General features: G+C 39.5%; 1 protein-coding gene across 2 annotated transcripts in view; it reads right to left on the bottom strand.

Annotated features, from left to right (window-relative positions):
- Positions 1-10,542: 10,542 nt before the first annotated feature.
- The window catches only part of ALKAL1 (ALK and LTK ligand 1), a 129,513-nt gene continuing 123,604 nt past the window's right edge, over positions 10,543-16,451 (bottom strand). For both annotated transcript variants that reach the window (XM_044295127.1, XM_044295128.1), the window contains 3 exons: positions 12,617-12,700; positions 11,556-11,632; positions 10,543-10,944 (listed from right to left, as the gene is read on the bottom strand). In XM_044295127.1, coding sequence (XP_044151062.1) covers positions 10,939-10,944; positions 11,556-11,632; positions 12,617-12,700 — 167 coding nt within the window. In that variant the 3' untranslated portion in view covers positions 10,543-10,938. The remainder of the gene's footprint in view (positions 10,945-11,555; positions 11,633-12,616; positions 12,701-16,451) is intronic.

Here is a 16,451-nt window from a genome sequence, read left to right as displayed (position 1 = left end):
AACTGAATAAAACTGCAGTATTTAACACTTGTATTGGACTGTCACAAAGGCAGCAAAGGCCGCAAATGTAGTATCTTGCACAAATTTTTTATTTTTTTAAAACCAGAATATAACAGCAGTATTTAATGCTTGCATTAGACTGTCACAAAGGCAGCAAAGGCCGCAAATGAAGTGTCTTGCACAAAATGGGTGTTTTTTTAAAACCAGAATATAACTGCAGTATTTAACGCTTGTATTGGACTGTCACAAAGGCAGCAAAGGCCGCAAATGTAGTATCTTGCACAAAATGGGTGTTTTTTTTAAAACCAGAATATAACTGCAGTATTTAAAGCTTGTATTGGACTGTCACAAATGCAGCATAGGCCCCAAACGTAGTGTATAGCACAAAATAGGTGCTTTTTACAAAAACCAGAATATAACTGCAGTATTTAAAGCTTGTATTAGACTGTCGCAAATGCAGCATAGGCCCCAAACGTAGTGTATAGCACAAAATAGGTGCTTTTTACAAAAACCAGAATATAACTGCAGTATTTAAAGCTTGTATTAGACTGTCGCAAAGGCCACAAATGTAGTGTCTTGCACAAAATATATATATATTTTTTTTTATACCAGAATAAACTGCAATATTTAATGCTTGTATTGGACTGTCACAAAGTCAGCAAAGGCCGCAAATGTAGTATCTTGCACAAAATGGGTGTTTTTTTTTAAAACCAGAATATAATTGCAGTATTTAAAGCTTGTATTGGACTGTCACAAAGGCAGCAAAGACTCCAAATGTAGTGTCTTGCACAAAATGGGTGTTTTTTTAATAACTGAATAAAACTGCAGTATTTAACACTTGTATTGGACTGTCACAAAAGCCGCAAATGTAGTATCTTGCACAAATTTTTTATTTTTTTTAAACCAGAATATAACAGCAGTATTTAATGCTTGCATTAGACTGTCACAAAGGCAGCAAAGGCCGCAAATGAAGTGTCTTGCACAAAATGGGTGTTTTTTTAAAACCAGAATATAACTGCAGTATTTAACGCTTGTATTGGACTGTCAGAAATGCAGCAAAGGCTCCAAATTTAGTGTCTTGCACAAAATGGGTGTTTTTTTTAAAACCAGAATATAACAGCAGTATCTAACACTTGTATTGGACTGTCAGAAATGCAGCAAAGGCCGCAAATTTAGTGTCTTGCACAAAATGTTTGTTTTTTTTTAAACCAGAATATAACAGCAGTACTTAACACTTGCATTGGACTGTCACATATGCAGCAAATGCTCCAAATGTAGTGTCTTGGACAAAATGGGTGTTTTTTTTAAAACCAGAATATAACTGCAGTATTTAAAACTTGTATTGGACTGTCACAAAGGCAGCAAAGGCCCCAAATGTAGTGTCCTGCACAAAATAGGTGTTTTTTTTTATACCAGAATATAACTGCAGTATTTAAAGCTTGTTTTGGACTGTCACAAATGCAGTGCAGGACGCAAATGTACTTTTTTAGCAAAAATAAATAAAAAAAATTGTCCCCACAGAATCTAACAGATGGATTTACTTGGATTGTACTTTACAGAAAAAATTGTGAATTTGTCGCCCCCTGGGTCCCTGAACTCACAGACCGATTCCCAATTTTATTTTGCCTTCCCCTGGCACATATGCAGTGCAGGTGCACTTAAAAAATGGGTATATGTTGCCCACTGAACTAAAAGAACAGGGTTAAATTATTGTCCCTGGCACATTTGCAGTGCTGGTGCACTGAACTTGCACAAAATGGCCGCCGACACCCACCTAACAACAGACGGATAAAACTTATTTTTCTGTGTCACTGGGCTAAGGGCAGGGCAAAAAAAAGTTGCACTGCACCCACAAAACAAAATTGCTGTAGATCGCAGATTTAAAAAGTTGTGATGTGATTTCAGATAGATTCTTTCCTATTCTGTCCCTCACAGCAGCAGCATCCTATCCCTACACTAGTAAGAGCAGAGTGACGCGCAACCCTACGTGACTCCAGCTTATATAGAGGCTGGGTCACATGCTGCACTGGCCAATCACAGCCATGCCAATAGTAGGCACGGCTGTGATTGCTTCTAAGGGCACACGAGTGAAACGCTTTGTGATTGGCTGCCCTGCAGCCTTTCAAACAGCGACACTAAATCGCCGAACACCAAACTCAAACCCAAACTTTTAATGAAAAGTTTGCTTAACCCTAGTCCCGACGTCTGTTTGTTATTTATGCACGACCAAACGACGGCACCAATCTTTGGCACACGGGTACATCAGGTGTCCGGGAAGGTTTTAGACCGGGTCTCAGTTCTCAAGGACGTACTGTTCCTGAGATATTCCCAAAAAATTACCTGCATTAGCCAATATAAGTCCCCAACTGCCATGCACATAGTCACATGTCTCTTATCAGCCAATAGAAGCTCGCAGGCTCTTAGTCTCCACATACACACAGTTTTACTCCAGGCTTTTATTAAGAACCCAGCCATTTTTCTTCACTGCTGTAAGTCAGCTTTAAGCTCGGGCTACACGGCGACATGCACAGCTCGGCAGACAGTATCACAGAATAGACTTAGATAAACAGCAGACAGTATCACACATGATAGGATTAGATACACAGCTCAACAGGCAGTATCACACATGACAGGATTAGATACACATCTCAGCAGGCAGTATCACACAGGATAGGATATTAGATACACAGCTCAGCAGACAGTATCACGCAGGATAGGATTAGATACACAGCTCAGCAGACAGTATCACAAAGGATAGGATTAGATACACAGCTCAGCAGACAGTATCACACATGACAGGATTAGGTACACAGCTCAGCAGACAGTATCACACAGGATAGGATTAGATACACAGCTCAGCAGACAGTATCACACAGGATAGGATTAGATACACAGCTCAGCAGACAGTGGGGCGGGGTGCTGTAGAGGTCACTGTCATGGGGGATACTGTCGATATCTTTTAACGACACACAGAAACATTAAATGAAATAGATGAAATATACCCGTGCGAAGCCGGGTCCTTCTGCTAGCATAGAATATACAGCAGTGTACCAATATGTGAGGTGCGAGCTATAATTGATGCAGTGTGTACAGATATATAGTATACACAGCAGTGTACTGATATGTGAGGTACAAGGTATAATAGATGTAGTGTGTACAGATGTATGTATATACAGCAGGGTACTGATATGTGAGGTACGAGGTGTAATTTATACATTCTACCTCACATATGAGTACACCACTGTATATACTATATATCTGTACATACTCCATGTACCTCTTATCGTGGGACCAGTGACGTCACACCTCCTTTTACCCATTCCATTCTATCTGCTATCAGAAGGCTCTCTCCCTCCAACTCCAGTCTGCTCCTGTCCTGCAAGTCCTGAACAGAGGTGAGACATTTAAATCAGGTCAATGCTGCTGTCAATGGTGGAGGATTTTTCAGGGACAATAATGCTGGGCATTTGTACTTCATGGTGGTATTTATTTAGCGTTGTTGGGGAGATATTTTGTGCTGTAATGTGGTATTTGTATGAAGAAGTTAGGAAGGTATTTTGGGCTGCACTCTAGTATTGAATGCTGCTTGGAGGTATTTTATGCTGCAAGGCGGCATCACACACTGCTGGGGAGGTATTCTGAGTAGTGATGAGCGGGAGGTGCCATATTCGATTTCGCGATATTTCGCGAATATTCGAATGAATATTCGTGTTATATTCGTCGAAATCGAATATTCGTAATTATTCCAATTATCGCGAATAATATACGAATAAAAATTTTCGCGTATTGCGATTATTTATCTTGATAGTATAAGGCAACGTTCCTATGCTAATTGACAATGGCTAGGCTAATATGTGCATTTTACGAAATTTCGTAATATTGCTCTAACTTCGTCTTTTCGAAATTTCGTAATATTGCTCTAACTTCGTCTTTTAGAATATTCGTAATATTCTAATAGACGAAGTTAGAGCAATATTAAGAACATTTGCAAAAGCCGAAATTGCGATGCGAGTAATATAATACGAAATAATCGCATGAAGATTTCAATTTAGCACTGCTATATTCCATATTCTAGCCTAATATGGAATATAGCTGTGCTAAGTTAGCACTGCTACATTCCATACTAGGCTAGAATATGGAATATAGCAGTGCTAAAGTTGAAATCTTCATGCGATTATTTCGTATTATATTATTCGCATCGCAATTTCGACTTATTCAAATGTTCTTATTATTGCTCTAACTTCGTCTTTTCGAAATTTCGTAATATTCTGAAAGACGAAGTTAAAGCAATATTACGAAATTTCGAAAAGACGAAGTTAGAGCAATATTACGAAATTTCGTAAAATACACATAGATTGTATTTAAGCTAATATACTGCTATAGTAATATTTTTTAATAGTGTACATATTTTACAAAACTTAAGTTCAGAAGAGGCAAAAAAAAACTTAGAGGAAAAAAAAGGGATTATAGCACTATATAAGCTAAATTACAATCTATATGTGTATTTTACGAAATTTCGTAATATTGCTCTAACTTCGTCTTTTAGAATATTCGTAATATTGCTTTAACTTCGTCTTTCAGAATATTACGAAATTTCGAAAAGACGAAGTTAGAGCAATAATAAGAACATTTGAATAAGTCGAAATTGCGATGCGAATAATATAATACGAAATAATCGCATGAAGATTTCAACTTTAGCACTGCTATATTCCATATTCTAGCCTAGTATGGAATGTAGCAGTGCTAACTTAGCACAGCTATATTCCATATTAGGCTAGAATATGGAATATAGCAGTGCTAAATTGAAATCTTCATGCGATTATTTCGTATTATATTACTCGCATCGCAATTTCGGCTTTTGCGAAATTTCGTAAAATACACATATAGATTAGATTGTAATTTAGCTAATATTGAATATAGCAGTAAGTTGAAAACGCCACTGACTGGAGCAGCCAGGAAGCCAGGAATCCAAAGGACAGGTAAGAACAACTTTAGGGAAGTGGGAAAGGAAAAAATTATAATAATAAAAAAAAAAAAAAAAAAAAGACGAATATTCGAATTCGCGAATATATAGAACGATATTCTAAATATTCGCGAAATCTCGAAATTGCGATATTCGAGAAAAAAATTCGCGATTCGAATATTCGCGCTCAACACTAATTCTGAGCTTTATTATGGTATATGTTGCTGTGGTGAGGGAAATGTATGTCCACTGTTATTTTCTTTCTGGTATTGATGGTTTACATAGTGGCATAACAAAATAAAGCAAAATTCACCTCCACAGTGTCTATTGAGAACCGTTATTTTTATGCAATATTATATGTGGGCTGGTGGGGCTTATATACCAGGGCTATTTTCTAATCCCAGTCTGGCCCTGATAGCATACTATATAGCACGCAGCAGCACACACAGTACATGGTGAAAGGGGAGGAGCTGTGGATGAGGCATGAGGGCCCAATCATTTCTATGTACGCCTCTGATAGGATTTCCAGTGGAGTAAATGTTTTCCCCTCCTCAACCAATTTATCTATGGCCAGTTGGATGAGAACTCTATCTACATCATAGAGAATACTTTTTGTAATATCAATAATTTGGTATCAATATAATATACACATCATTTTTCTGTTCTGGGGTTTTGTGGTGAAAGCCACTTCGCCACGGTGTTTTGGAGGGGGCTGTTTGCCCGCCTCCTGCCCCTGGATTACGGGCCCTCTCATCAGCCAGGCCTCCTTTGTTCACAAAGGACTTGTACTAACTTGAACCCCTGGTCTAATTCGTGCCATTTTGGTATGTTAAATGTCTATGTGTATTGTAAAGGGTGGGACATTGTATACGTTGAGTAGTGAGGTCTGTTCCATTGTCTCTCTGTGTGTAATGGCAAATTCCCTTTGTCCTGAGAGATAATTGAATTATGTTTCGGTTGTCTCCAGGACAGAAGACTATTGTGTATTCTCCTGCCTGTGATAATTCCATCAACCCAGTGTGAGGTAATTGTATCACAGGCTGAGGGGAGGATTTTGTGTGGGAGTGTCTGAGTGTATTGTACGTGGTTATTGGCTGTTTTTACAAAACCCTGTGGGTGGTAACCTTGTTGGAAAATGTGTATAAATCAATGCTTGTGTGTCCAAATAAAGAGTTCCTGTTTTTACCCTTTACCAAGTTGAGGCTGCTGTTTGGGTAACTGATCGACACTGGGGGATTGCTATACGCTGAAGATTTGCTATACTCCCCTGGCATAACTACTAGCTCTTGTAAGAGCTGTTACTGCTCTCTGGATGTAGGAGAGGTTCACCTACTGGAGCCTGGAGCCTTGTCGTAGGTCCAGGGTGGGTAGGAGACGGTGAGACCTCAACCAAGCTTTGGCGGTTCGTGGAGTCTGCATCGCTTACGGTGTCAAGTGGAGTGCTTGGAGTCCTCAGGAAGCACTAGGAGCATCTATCAATGGAGTTACCTGGTAGGGGTGCTAGGAGATCCGTTACAGGTTATAAGACTCCAGTTTATTTTTTTTTCAGCTATAGCAATAACAACAATTTTTATCTTAAATTGACAAGTATATTGTAGCCAAATGCAGTAATAATTTACCAACTGAATTTTAAAAAATCCCACAGTTTATTGACAGAAAGAGGAACAGAAATGTAGAGTCTCTTGTTATTTTCATCATTTATAGTAGCAAGTTTTGTGAGTTAAAAAACTATGTACATGCACTTAAAGGGAGCCTGCCAGCAACAACCTCCATGTTCAACATTTTGCATACAGTTGTGTTCAGAATAATAGCAGTCAGACATCACTTACCTGATCAATTACTGTTTTTGGTAGAAATTATATTTCTACATGGCAAATAATTTACTAGCAGGTGTAGTAGAGTAATAGAAATCCAACAGACCCAACAGTCATGACATGCATGCTGCTGATTCTGTGCAATTGAATCACTAATTGAAAGGGGCATGTTTAAAGTAATAGCAGTGTGGAGTTCAATGAGTGAGGTCATTCATTCTTTAAAAAACAGGTGGCAATTATTGCCCTTTTAAGAATGGAAGGCAGCAAATGTTGTATATGCTGGTTACAGTGCATTTCTCTCTGAAATTCAGATGAAAATGGGTCGTTCCAGGCATTGTTCAGAAGAACAGCGTACGTTGATTAAAAAGTTTATTGGAGAGGGGAAAACATATAAAGAAGTGCAGAAAATGATAGGCTGCTCAGCTAAAATGATCGCAAATGCTTTATAATGGCAACCAAAACCTAAAAGACGTGGAAGAAAGCGGAAAACTGCCATTCGAATGGATAGAAGAATAGCCAAAATGGCAAGGACTTAGCCAACAATCAGCTCCAGGAAGATCAAATAAGCTCTAAAGTTGTCTGTGAGTACTGTTACAATTAGAAGGGGCCTATGTGAAGCCAGGCTATCTGAAAGAAGCCCCTGCAAAGTCCCACTCTTGAAAAAAAGACATGTGCTGAAGAGGTTACAATTTGCCAAAGAGCACATTGACTGGCCTAAAGAGACATTTTGTGGACTTATGAAAGTAATATTGTTCTTTTTGGGTCTAGTTGCCAGAGACAGTTTGTCATACGACCCCCAAACACTGAATTCAAGCCACAGTACACTGTGAAGACAGTGAAGTATGGTGGCGCAAGCATCATGATATGGGGATGTTTCTCATACTACAGGTTTGGGTCTATTTATCGCATACCAGGGATCATGGATCAGTTTAAATAAATCAAAATACTTGAAGAGGTCATGCTGCCTTATGCTGAAGAGGAAATGCCCTTGAAATGGATGTCCCAACAAGAAAACGACCCAAACACACCAGTAAACGTGCAAAATCTTGGTTCCAAACCAACAAGAATGACCTTATGGAGTGGTCATTCCAATCCCCGGATCTTAATCCAATAGAAAACTTGTGGGGTGACATCAAAAATGCAGTTTTTGAGGCAAAACCAAGAACTAGAGAAGAGCTGTGGAATGTAGTCCAATCATCCTGGGCTGGAATACCTGTTCACAGGTGCCAGATGTTGGTTGACTCCATGCAACACAGATGTACAGCAGTTCTCAGAAACAGCGGTTATACAACTAAATATTAGTTAAGTGATTCAAAGGAAAGCAAAATCTTCAAAAAAAATCAGTTTATATAGTGAATGTTTGAGTTTGTAAAGAAAAATACAAACACTGCTATTTAAATTTCTTACATTTCTTAAATTTAATTTTTTTTTGAGGAACAACACAAATTTGATATATTTTTCTTCATGTTTTGATTTGGAATAGAAAGTGTAGTGTTCCCAATGCATTTGTGTGTATGGAAATAAAAGCTATTAGAAGGATTTTGAGCTTTATTCACTTTTTCTAAACACACTGCTATTATTTTGAACACAACTGTATATCTCAGATATTTGTCATTTATTAAAGCCAGATCAATCCTGAAAATACAGTTCCCAGACCTTGAGAAGCAGGAATAGGCTCTCCTCCCTCTTCCCAAAACAACACAGACATCTATAAAGCCCGACTCCTGACAGAATCGAGCCAAGTGGGATCCCAGATTAAATACAGGAATAGGGGCATCTCTACCCATAGAAATCGGTCCAAAACAGTTAAAATCCCTGCTTATTAGGGTAAGACAGTCTGGCTGTTGCTCTATAAATGCTAATAACGAGTTTAGTACAGAAAAATAAAAAGGGGGAGGGATATAAATAAAAGCCAAAATACAGGGTCTTCCAAGAAGTTTCTCATAAAGGAAAAAAAATCTCCCTTGCTTATTAATAGAGGAGGTTTCACAGACAAAATCGATATTTTTATGAATAAGTACCGTCACCCCTCTGGAGTGGCTGGTAAACGTTGAATGAAATGCCTGCAAGACCCATCCTCTACTAATCCGCACCAAAGCCTCATCAGTAAGGTGAGTTTCTATTAAGCAAACAACCGCGGGTAGATGTCTCTGGACTAGATCAAACACTGCCTGTCTTTTTAACTTATCCCCAAGTCTTCGTACATTCTATGTTAAAAATCTTGCAGATATATTTTCAGGTAATCAAAAGAGAAAAAAATATAAAAAACCTCCTAAGAGATGCATCGCACCCCATCCTCCCCCCTTAACCCATGATCCACCCTTACCTAACAGCAGACCTCTCATCTCAGACCATCTCTCCTCCCGCCGACCTGCCCCCACCAAACAACCAAAATACAAGTGAAAAAAAGAAAAATCAAAAGGTGCGCCAATGCCTAAACGCCATTCTGATCAAGCCAGTCAGTGGCTAACGCAGGAGTGTCAAAGAAGTGAGTTGCTCCATTGAAGAATATCCTAAGTTTGGCTGGGTACATAAAGGAATACTTAATGCCAAAAGAGCCTAAGGATGCATTCAAGGAGTTGGTTTTCCCCCAGGGATGCGATCAGCCCTCACCACTAAGAACATAGAAGAAAGATATTCCTTCCCAAAATTCTCAAAAATAAGAGATTGTAGCATTCCAGCAGAGTCTTTCCTCTTGGCACCCTCCGGGAGCCCCAAAATTCTTACATTGGAGCGTCTCAACCTATTTTCTAGATCGACAAGTTTTTTTTGTAGGTAACTGTAATTCGTAGTCAGGGTGGAAATTTCCGATTTTAATACTGTCACTTCATTTTGTAGGGAACCCATGGACTTTTCTATAAAATAAACTCTGTCTCGTATTTTTGTAACCTCGTCCCTTATTAAAGACACATCCGACTGAACAGTCCCAAGCTGAGAAGCAATATTTTGTATCAATTTTCCGTCATTTTTAACGGTAGCTAAAATTTCTTCTAGAGGGGAGGGCTCTGCCATGGGAGTATCCAATTCATCCACCCTCTCTCTATCCCCCTCCTGAAGATAATCAACTGCTGTTTAATCGGAACTAAGTACAGCAGTTTTTGCCCTGTTCTTGTGTGCACATTCAGGGATTTCAGAAATTGATACATTTTTGCAGGTCCCATGCGTAATTAGCATATAAATAAAAGTGATTTTTATCAAAAATGAAAGGACAGGTGGGGGGGTAAAGCTAGTATATTTTTAGTTAGATAAAGGAGACTGATATGATGATATGAACAGCTCTGTATCGAAAAATCAGGCTGACAGAATCCCTTTAAATGTCATGCTATCCTATACGAGAGATTGACCACCTTTCTAACATATGCTAATCAACCTTTCCTGATTATTTGTAAATTTCTCTTGTGCTTAAATTGTGCATTACTTAAGTTACCTGTTGTGTTGTTTACTTATCTTAAAGTTTGGATAAAAAAATAAAATTGAAACCACAGGAAGTATAGGCACCGCAATTAGCGGAAATCCGCAAGCACACAGGTTGGTTTTCTAATCATTGACTGAAATAAAATGTGAAAAGTAAAAGAATTAGACACGTGTGTAAAGTATTGAATCAATGTAAACTGCATTGCAGTCTTCCAGTCATATAGTATAACTTTATTTTCAGATGTTCCATACTTACTAATACATTGTGCGATTCTGATGTGCAATATTTTGCAAAAGCTTTACCGAACAATTTCAGATAGTTTCTTCTGACATTAAAACATCTCCCTTAAAGCTTAGTCACATATATAAATATATATATAAATATATATATTTTCAAGTTAGTGCAAATAAAAAAATATTTGAGCCTGAGCAACATATTTAATAACAATGGAAAATGTTAAATAGCAAATACACAAATACAAAAAATGAAGAACGAACTCTGCAAGTGGTTATAATATATATTTAGTATATCATTAGTAAATATTATGTACAAAGTATTTAAATAAATAGCTAAATTTATTTTCGGCCCTGGGCAATGTGATAAAAATGTTTTATTCACATGACTATGGAATGTTCAACTTAAAGAAAATGATGCTTTCAATGAAAAAACAGTAACTCAGATCATCATGGTATAGACGTCCGATTTCAAGGCACATTCTTGGCAAATCAGAGTTCTGTTTTAGTAGGTCACATCTACAATGAAAAAATGAAAAATATACAGTGAACTACATCAAAATAAATGTATATATTATGCATGACAAATAAAGCACTTTTTTCTTACATTTTCAAATTTTTCTCAAATGAACTACATAACTATTTTCATATATTGTTCCATCACTCTCCATTTCCCAAATGAGAATACTTGAACTTCAAAAATAACGGTATATGTTGCAAAGCCTCTAAATCCCTGCCTTCCGTTAAAGGGAACCCATCACAATAAACACAGTGTCTGCTTTCCAGGCAGCAGATTGATATATAGTTTGTGGGAAAATCAGTATCACTTGTATTTACATTCCTGCTCATTCTGGGCTTGGAGTCACCTTCACTAAAATATAAGGAAACTGCATTATGTACACAATTCATTTATAAATTGATCTCTACTACATTTCTAAATCTACTACCACCCGATTAGAGCAGAACAGAATTCATCTAACTACTGTATGAGAAGAATAAAAGGTGCGCAAATGAAATCTCAATCTGTCACCCTCTTGTGGCTTTATAACCTCAGTCTATTTTAATATCACGTGATATCATAGCACACAACATACAATACAAAAATAAGAAAATCAATGCATAATACTTACAACATTTACTTTTGAGGATTGTGAGCACAAGTGGCTTTTAGCCAACCGTGTTAGCATCCTTGCACATCTCATGTATACTATATAAAAAATAAAAATAAAACATAAGTCTATATAATAAAGAAACCTTTCAGATGATATTAACTATCATTCAACAATTTAGACAGCACTCCAGATTTTGGTTAATTGATTTTTATTTGTATTAGCCGGACATAGTGGTCCTTTTTGAAACTGAAACAACGTTTCGGGCAGAAAGCATGCCCTTCATCAGGCTAGTTGTGCGCACATACGAATATGGATGGCCGGCATGGTAGGAAATCCCCTGTTCAAATTGCTAATTTGATGTAGAGAGTTTTGCTGCTGGAAGACTCTTCAGTCGATCACTTTAACCAGCGAACTCACTGTATAATGCATTAAGCATGGTATCTGCTCAAATCAGTGAATGTACAATGACTTGAGATGGTAAAGCTGGCCATACACTTTTAACAAATGTCACTCAAAAATTGTTTGGCCAACAGCTCTCTCACCCGACTACCTTCCAACTCTCCCATACATGTTTGGTTCTACCGAGCATGTATATGTTATCAGTAAGAGAGAGGAGAATGCTGCTGCCAGACTTATGTCCAGGGAGAACAAAGGGATCAAGCAAAGATATTCACTTTGCCTGATCCTTCTCTCCCCGGACATCATCTGTGGGGGGAGAGTTAGGAGCTATCCATATATATATTCAACTGTTTGCCGAACCCGCAAGAATATGTATAGGGGCCTTAACAGAACTGAAGGGCAAGCTGGACACAGATATTAGTTCTAGCTCTATGAACTCAGAAGACCCAATTCAAGGTAAGAAAAGTATTTGTTTTGAGATGTATGTAACCTGTGATCTTAAATGAATGCGTTTGAGATGACCTGCTAAAGTAAAGATAGCACCTGCACCAACTAAATGTTTTATTACTACACTGTATGAAAAAATGCTACCTATAGAAAAGGCAGGACCAAACTGTAGCCCCGGGCTGGCTAAATTACAATTTGATACGCATTTAGATAGCAGGTGTCGGTCTACTTACAAGCTGGTATTGAACAGTCTTTTGTGTTGTGGTAGAGTCGATAGAATTGCATTCTGCATTCTGCTGAGACTACTACTCGACCTGCTGTAATGAAAACAGAGAAAGAACAATTGGGATCAAGATTTGACTAGGGTCTAACACAGAAATCATAAGGCCACATAGTAATATTCAGAAGGGACCCACTGCCCATCAAATGTACTGCACTTTTATAAATGCATTTTAAGGACCGTAATTCCCTTTTTTAAATTTAGAAATTATTTAAAGTGGTTACACTTTGATTTAGATTTTTTTTTAATTGATGATCTATTCTTAGGATAGGCTATGTTAGATCAGTGGGGGTGCCGGTACCCCCACCAATTAAAGGGGTTTTCCCATTACATACATTGGGGGGATATCGCTAGAATATGCCCCCATTGTGTAATAGGTGTGGGTCCCACCTCTGGGACCCACACCTACAATGAGAACGGAGCAGGGAAATAAAATGGAGGGCGCACTGTGCATGCGCAGCCGCCCTCCATTCATTTCAATGGGGCTATTTCCATCTGTTCCATAGAAATGAATGGGAGCAGGGGCTGCACATGCACGGTGCGCTCCCATTCACTTGTATGGGAGCAGCGGGGAGCAGCGCTTGGTGGGCCTCCAGCCTCGGCTCTCCCCAATCCGTTCTCCTTGTAGGTGCAGGTCCCAGAGGTGGGACCCACACCTATCAGACAATGGGGGCATAGCCTAGCGATATGCCCCCTATGTATGCGATGGGAATACCCCTTTAAGTGTTTGAAGGGGTTGCAATGCTTTACGAGAGCAGCAGTCTATTCACTGGTTATATTGCTAAGTACCTCACAAAGCCATACTTTTTTACGTGGCTGCGCTTGGTATTGCAGCTTTGTTAAAGGGGTAGTCTCGCTTCAGCAAGTGGCATTTATCATGCAGAGTAAGTTAATACAAGCCAATTCTTAATGTATTGTGATTGTCCATATTGCTTCCTTTGCTGGCTAGACGCATTTTTCCATCACGTTATACATGTCTTGTTTCCATGGTAATGACCACTCTTCCATCCAGTGCTTGCACACTACAGGAAAAAAAGTCGGCTTCTCTGGTGGTCGGGACCATGGGGGATCACACAGGCTGGTGCTTTTTCCTATGGTATTCCAGCAGAGCCACTGCTGCTGGATTGCAGGGTGGCCGTAACCATGGAAAAGAGCAGTGTATAATGGGATGGGAAATGAATCAAGCTAGTAGGCAATATGGGTAAGGCTGCTTTCACACTAGCGTTCGGGTGTCCGCTCGTGAGCTCCGTTTGAAGGGGCTCACGAGCGGACCCGAACGCAGCCGTCCAGCCCTGATGCAGTCTGAATGGAGCGGATCCGCTCAGACTGCATCAGTCTGGCGGCGTTCAGCCTCCGCTCCGCTCGCCTCCGCACGGACAGGCGGACAGCTGAACGCTGCTTGCAGCGTTCGGGTGTCCGCCTGGCCGTGCGGAGGCGTGCGGATCCGTGCGGATCCGTCCAGACTTACAATGTAAGTCAATGGGGACGGATCCGTTTGAAGATGCCACAATGTGGCTCAATCTTCAAGCGGATCCGTCCCCCATTGACTTTACGTTGAAAGTCTGGACGGATCCGTCCCAGGCTATTTTCACACTTAGCTTTTTTTTGCTAAAATAATGCAGACGGATCCGTTCTGAACGGAGCCTCCGTCTGCATTATTATGAGCGGATCCGTTCAGAACGGATCCGCCCGAACGCTAGTGTGAAAGTAGCCTAAAACAATACATTAGTAGGTATTAACTTTCTCTACATAATACATACCATTTGCTGAAGTGACACAACCCCTTTAAATTCACTTACAGATGATCATCAGGGGTATCAAGGCTCGAGCCACCACTGACCTAAAATTGATGACCTATCCTAAGGTTAGAATTTAAACTTGCATAACCCATGTAATGCTAGCTACAGCAAGCCACCGCTGAGGAGATCTTCTCAAAAGAAAGCCACAGATAATCACTATGACAGTATAACTTTGTCACCAGTGACAATATGAATATTTTAGTGACATACAGCAGTTGGCACCAATTTCTATGTTTCCATATACAGATTTTTTCATTTTTTTATGTATTAGCAGGTCCCATCATAAAAAACTATTTTGATCTAAAAAATAAATAAATGAAGACATGGTACAGATGGGTAGAAGCTTTGTGATTCATTGGTCTGAATCATGGAATAACAGGAATGTATGAACCTTCATGTTATTATCTTTACATACTGTACTGATGAATTCCTTTCGGGGAAAGAAAGGAAAAAAAATCTAGATATTCAAAAAATGAAAATATACTTCAATGTTATTCATGCATAGCAGTTCACCTGGCTCCTAGGCACATAGTCATGTCAGATGGGGCTATAATACATTCCAGTGCCCGAGATCACACACACTGAGGTTAGGGTGAGATATCAGTACTCTTTATACTCTATGTGCTAAATTATAAGCAGAAACAACTTCTGCTTTGGTGATCAATCCAGTCAAATGGATTGCCCAGAACAGCATTTCTGTTATTTGCTAACTATAAAAGATTGCATCTGGACTTTCATAAAAATCCCAATTTTAGTGTAACAGCAAGTCACATTATTAAAGGAATAGCATTCTCTAGACAGTGGCATCTCAAACATCCCATAATGGTAAATTGTATCTTGCATCACATTGACAAGTATTTTGGAGCGGGGGCAGATGATGAATTCATCTTACCCTAAGTACTGCCATATGGTGTCTTCTTATGGCACCTTATTACAGAGGCAGGGACAAAAAAAATCTGTAGTGCCTTTGATATTACACAATCCATATGACAAAAATGTATGAGCTCAGCCACATTTATGGTGGCTCCATACAAATCATAACTAGTGCAAACCTGTAATATAAGGCTACTTTCACACTAGCGTTCGGCTGTCCGCTTGTGAGCTCATGTTTAAAGGCTCTCACAAGCGGTCCCGAACACTTCCGTCCAGCCCTAATGCATTCTGAGTGGACGCGGATCCGCTCAGAATGCATCAGTCTGGCGGCGTTCAGCCTCCGCTCCGCTCAGCAGGCGGACACCTGAACGCTGCTTGCAGCGTTCGGGTGTCCGCCTGGCCATGCGGAGGCGTGCGGATCCGTCCAGACTTACAATGTAAGTCAATGGGGACGGATCCGTTTGAAGATGACACACTATGGCTCAATCTTCAAACGGATCCGTCCACCATTGACTTTCAATGTAAAAAGTCTGGACGGATCCGCTCAGGCTACTTTCACACTTAGAAAATTTTATACAATATAATGCAGACGGATCCGTTCTGAACGGAGCCACCGTCTGCATTAATATGATCGGATCCGTTCAGAACGGATCCGCTCGAACGCTAGTGTGAAAGTAGCCTAAGCTGGAATGTACACAGTGAAGTCACATTATTATGACCACCATGTAATATCCAGAGTAGCCGCTGTGTTCAGATTGAGTGACTCAATTTGGTCCTGGTAGGTTGTCACAGGCACCCACAGCTGCTTGGAGCTGTTCCATGGTATATCTAATGCCTTGGAAATTCTTTTATACCCTTCTCCTGACTGATCTCTTTTAACAATAAGATCCCTCTGATGCTTTGGAGGCTCTCTGTGGACCATGGCTTTTGCTGTGGGATGTGACTAAGAAAATTTCAGGAAAGACCAACTAGAGCAGCTGAACTTTATTTGGGGTTAATCATAGGCACTTTAAATGATGGCAAGTGTATGCTGACTCCTATTTAACACGATTTTGAATGTGATTGCCTAATTCTAAACACAGCTACATCCCCTGTTATAAGAGGGTGGTCATAATA

This window comes from Bufo gargarizans, chromosome 5 (genome assembly GCF_014858855.1).
Source record: "Bufo gargarizans isolate SCDJY-AF-19 chromosome 5, ASM1485885v1, whole genome shotgun sequence".
Lineage (NCBI taxonomy): Eukaryota > Metazoa > Chordata > Amphibia > Anura > Bufonidae > Bufo > Bufo gargarizans.
The sequence above is the reverse complement of the archived record's forward strand: the minus strand, read 5'-3'. Positions and strand labels throughout refer to the sequence as shown.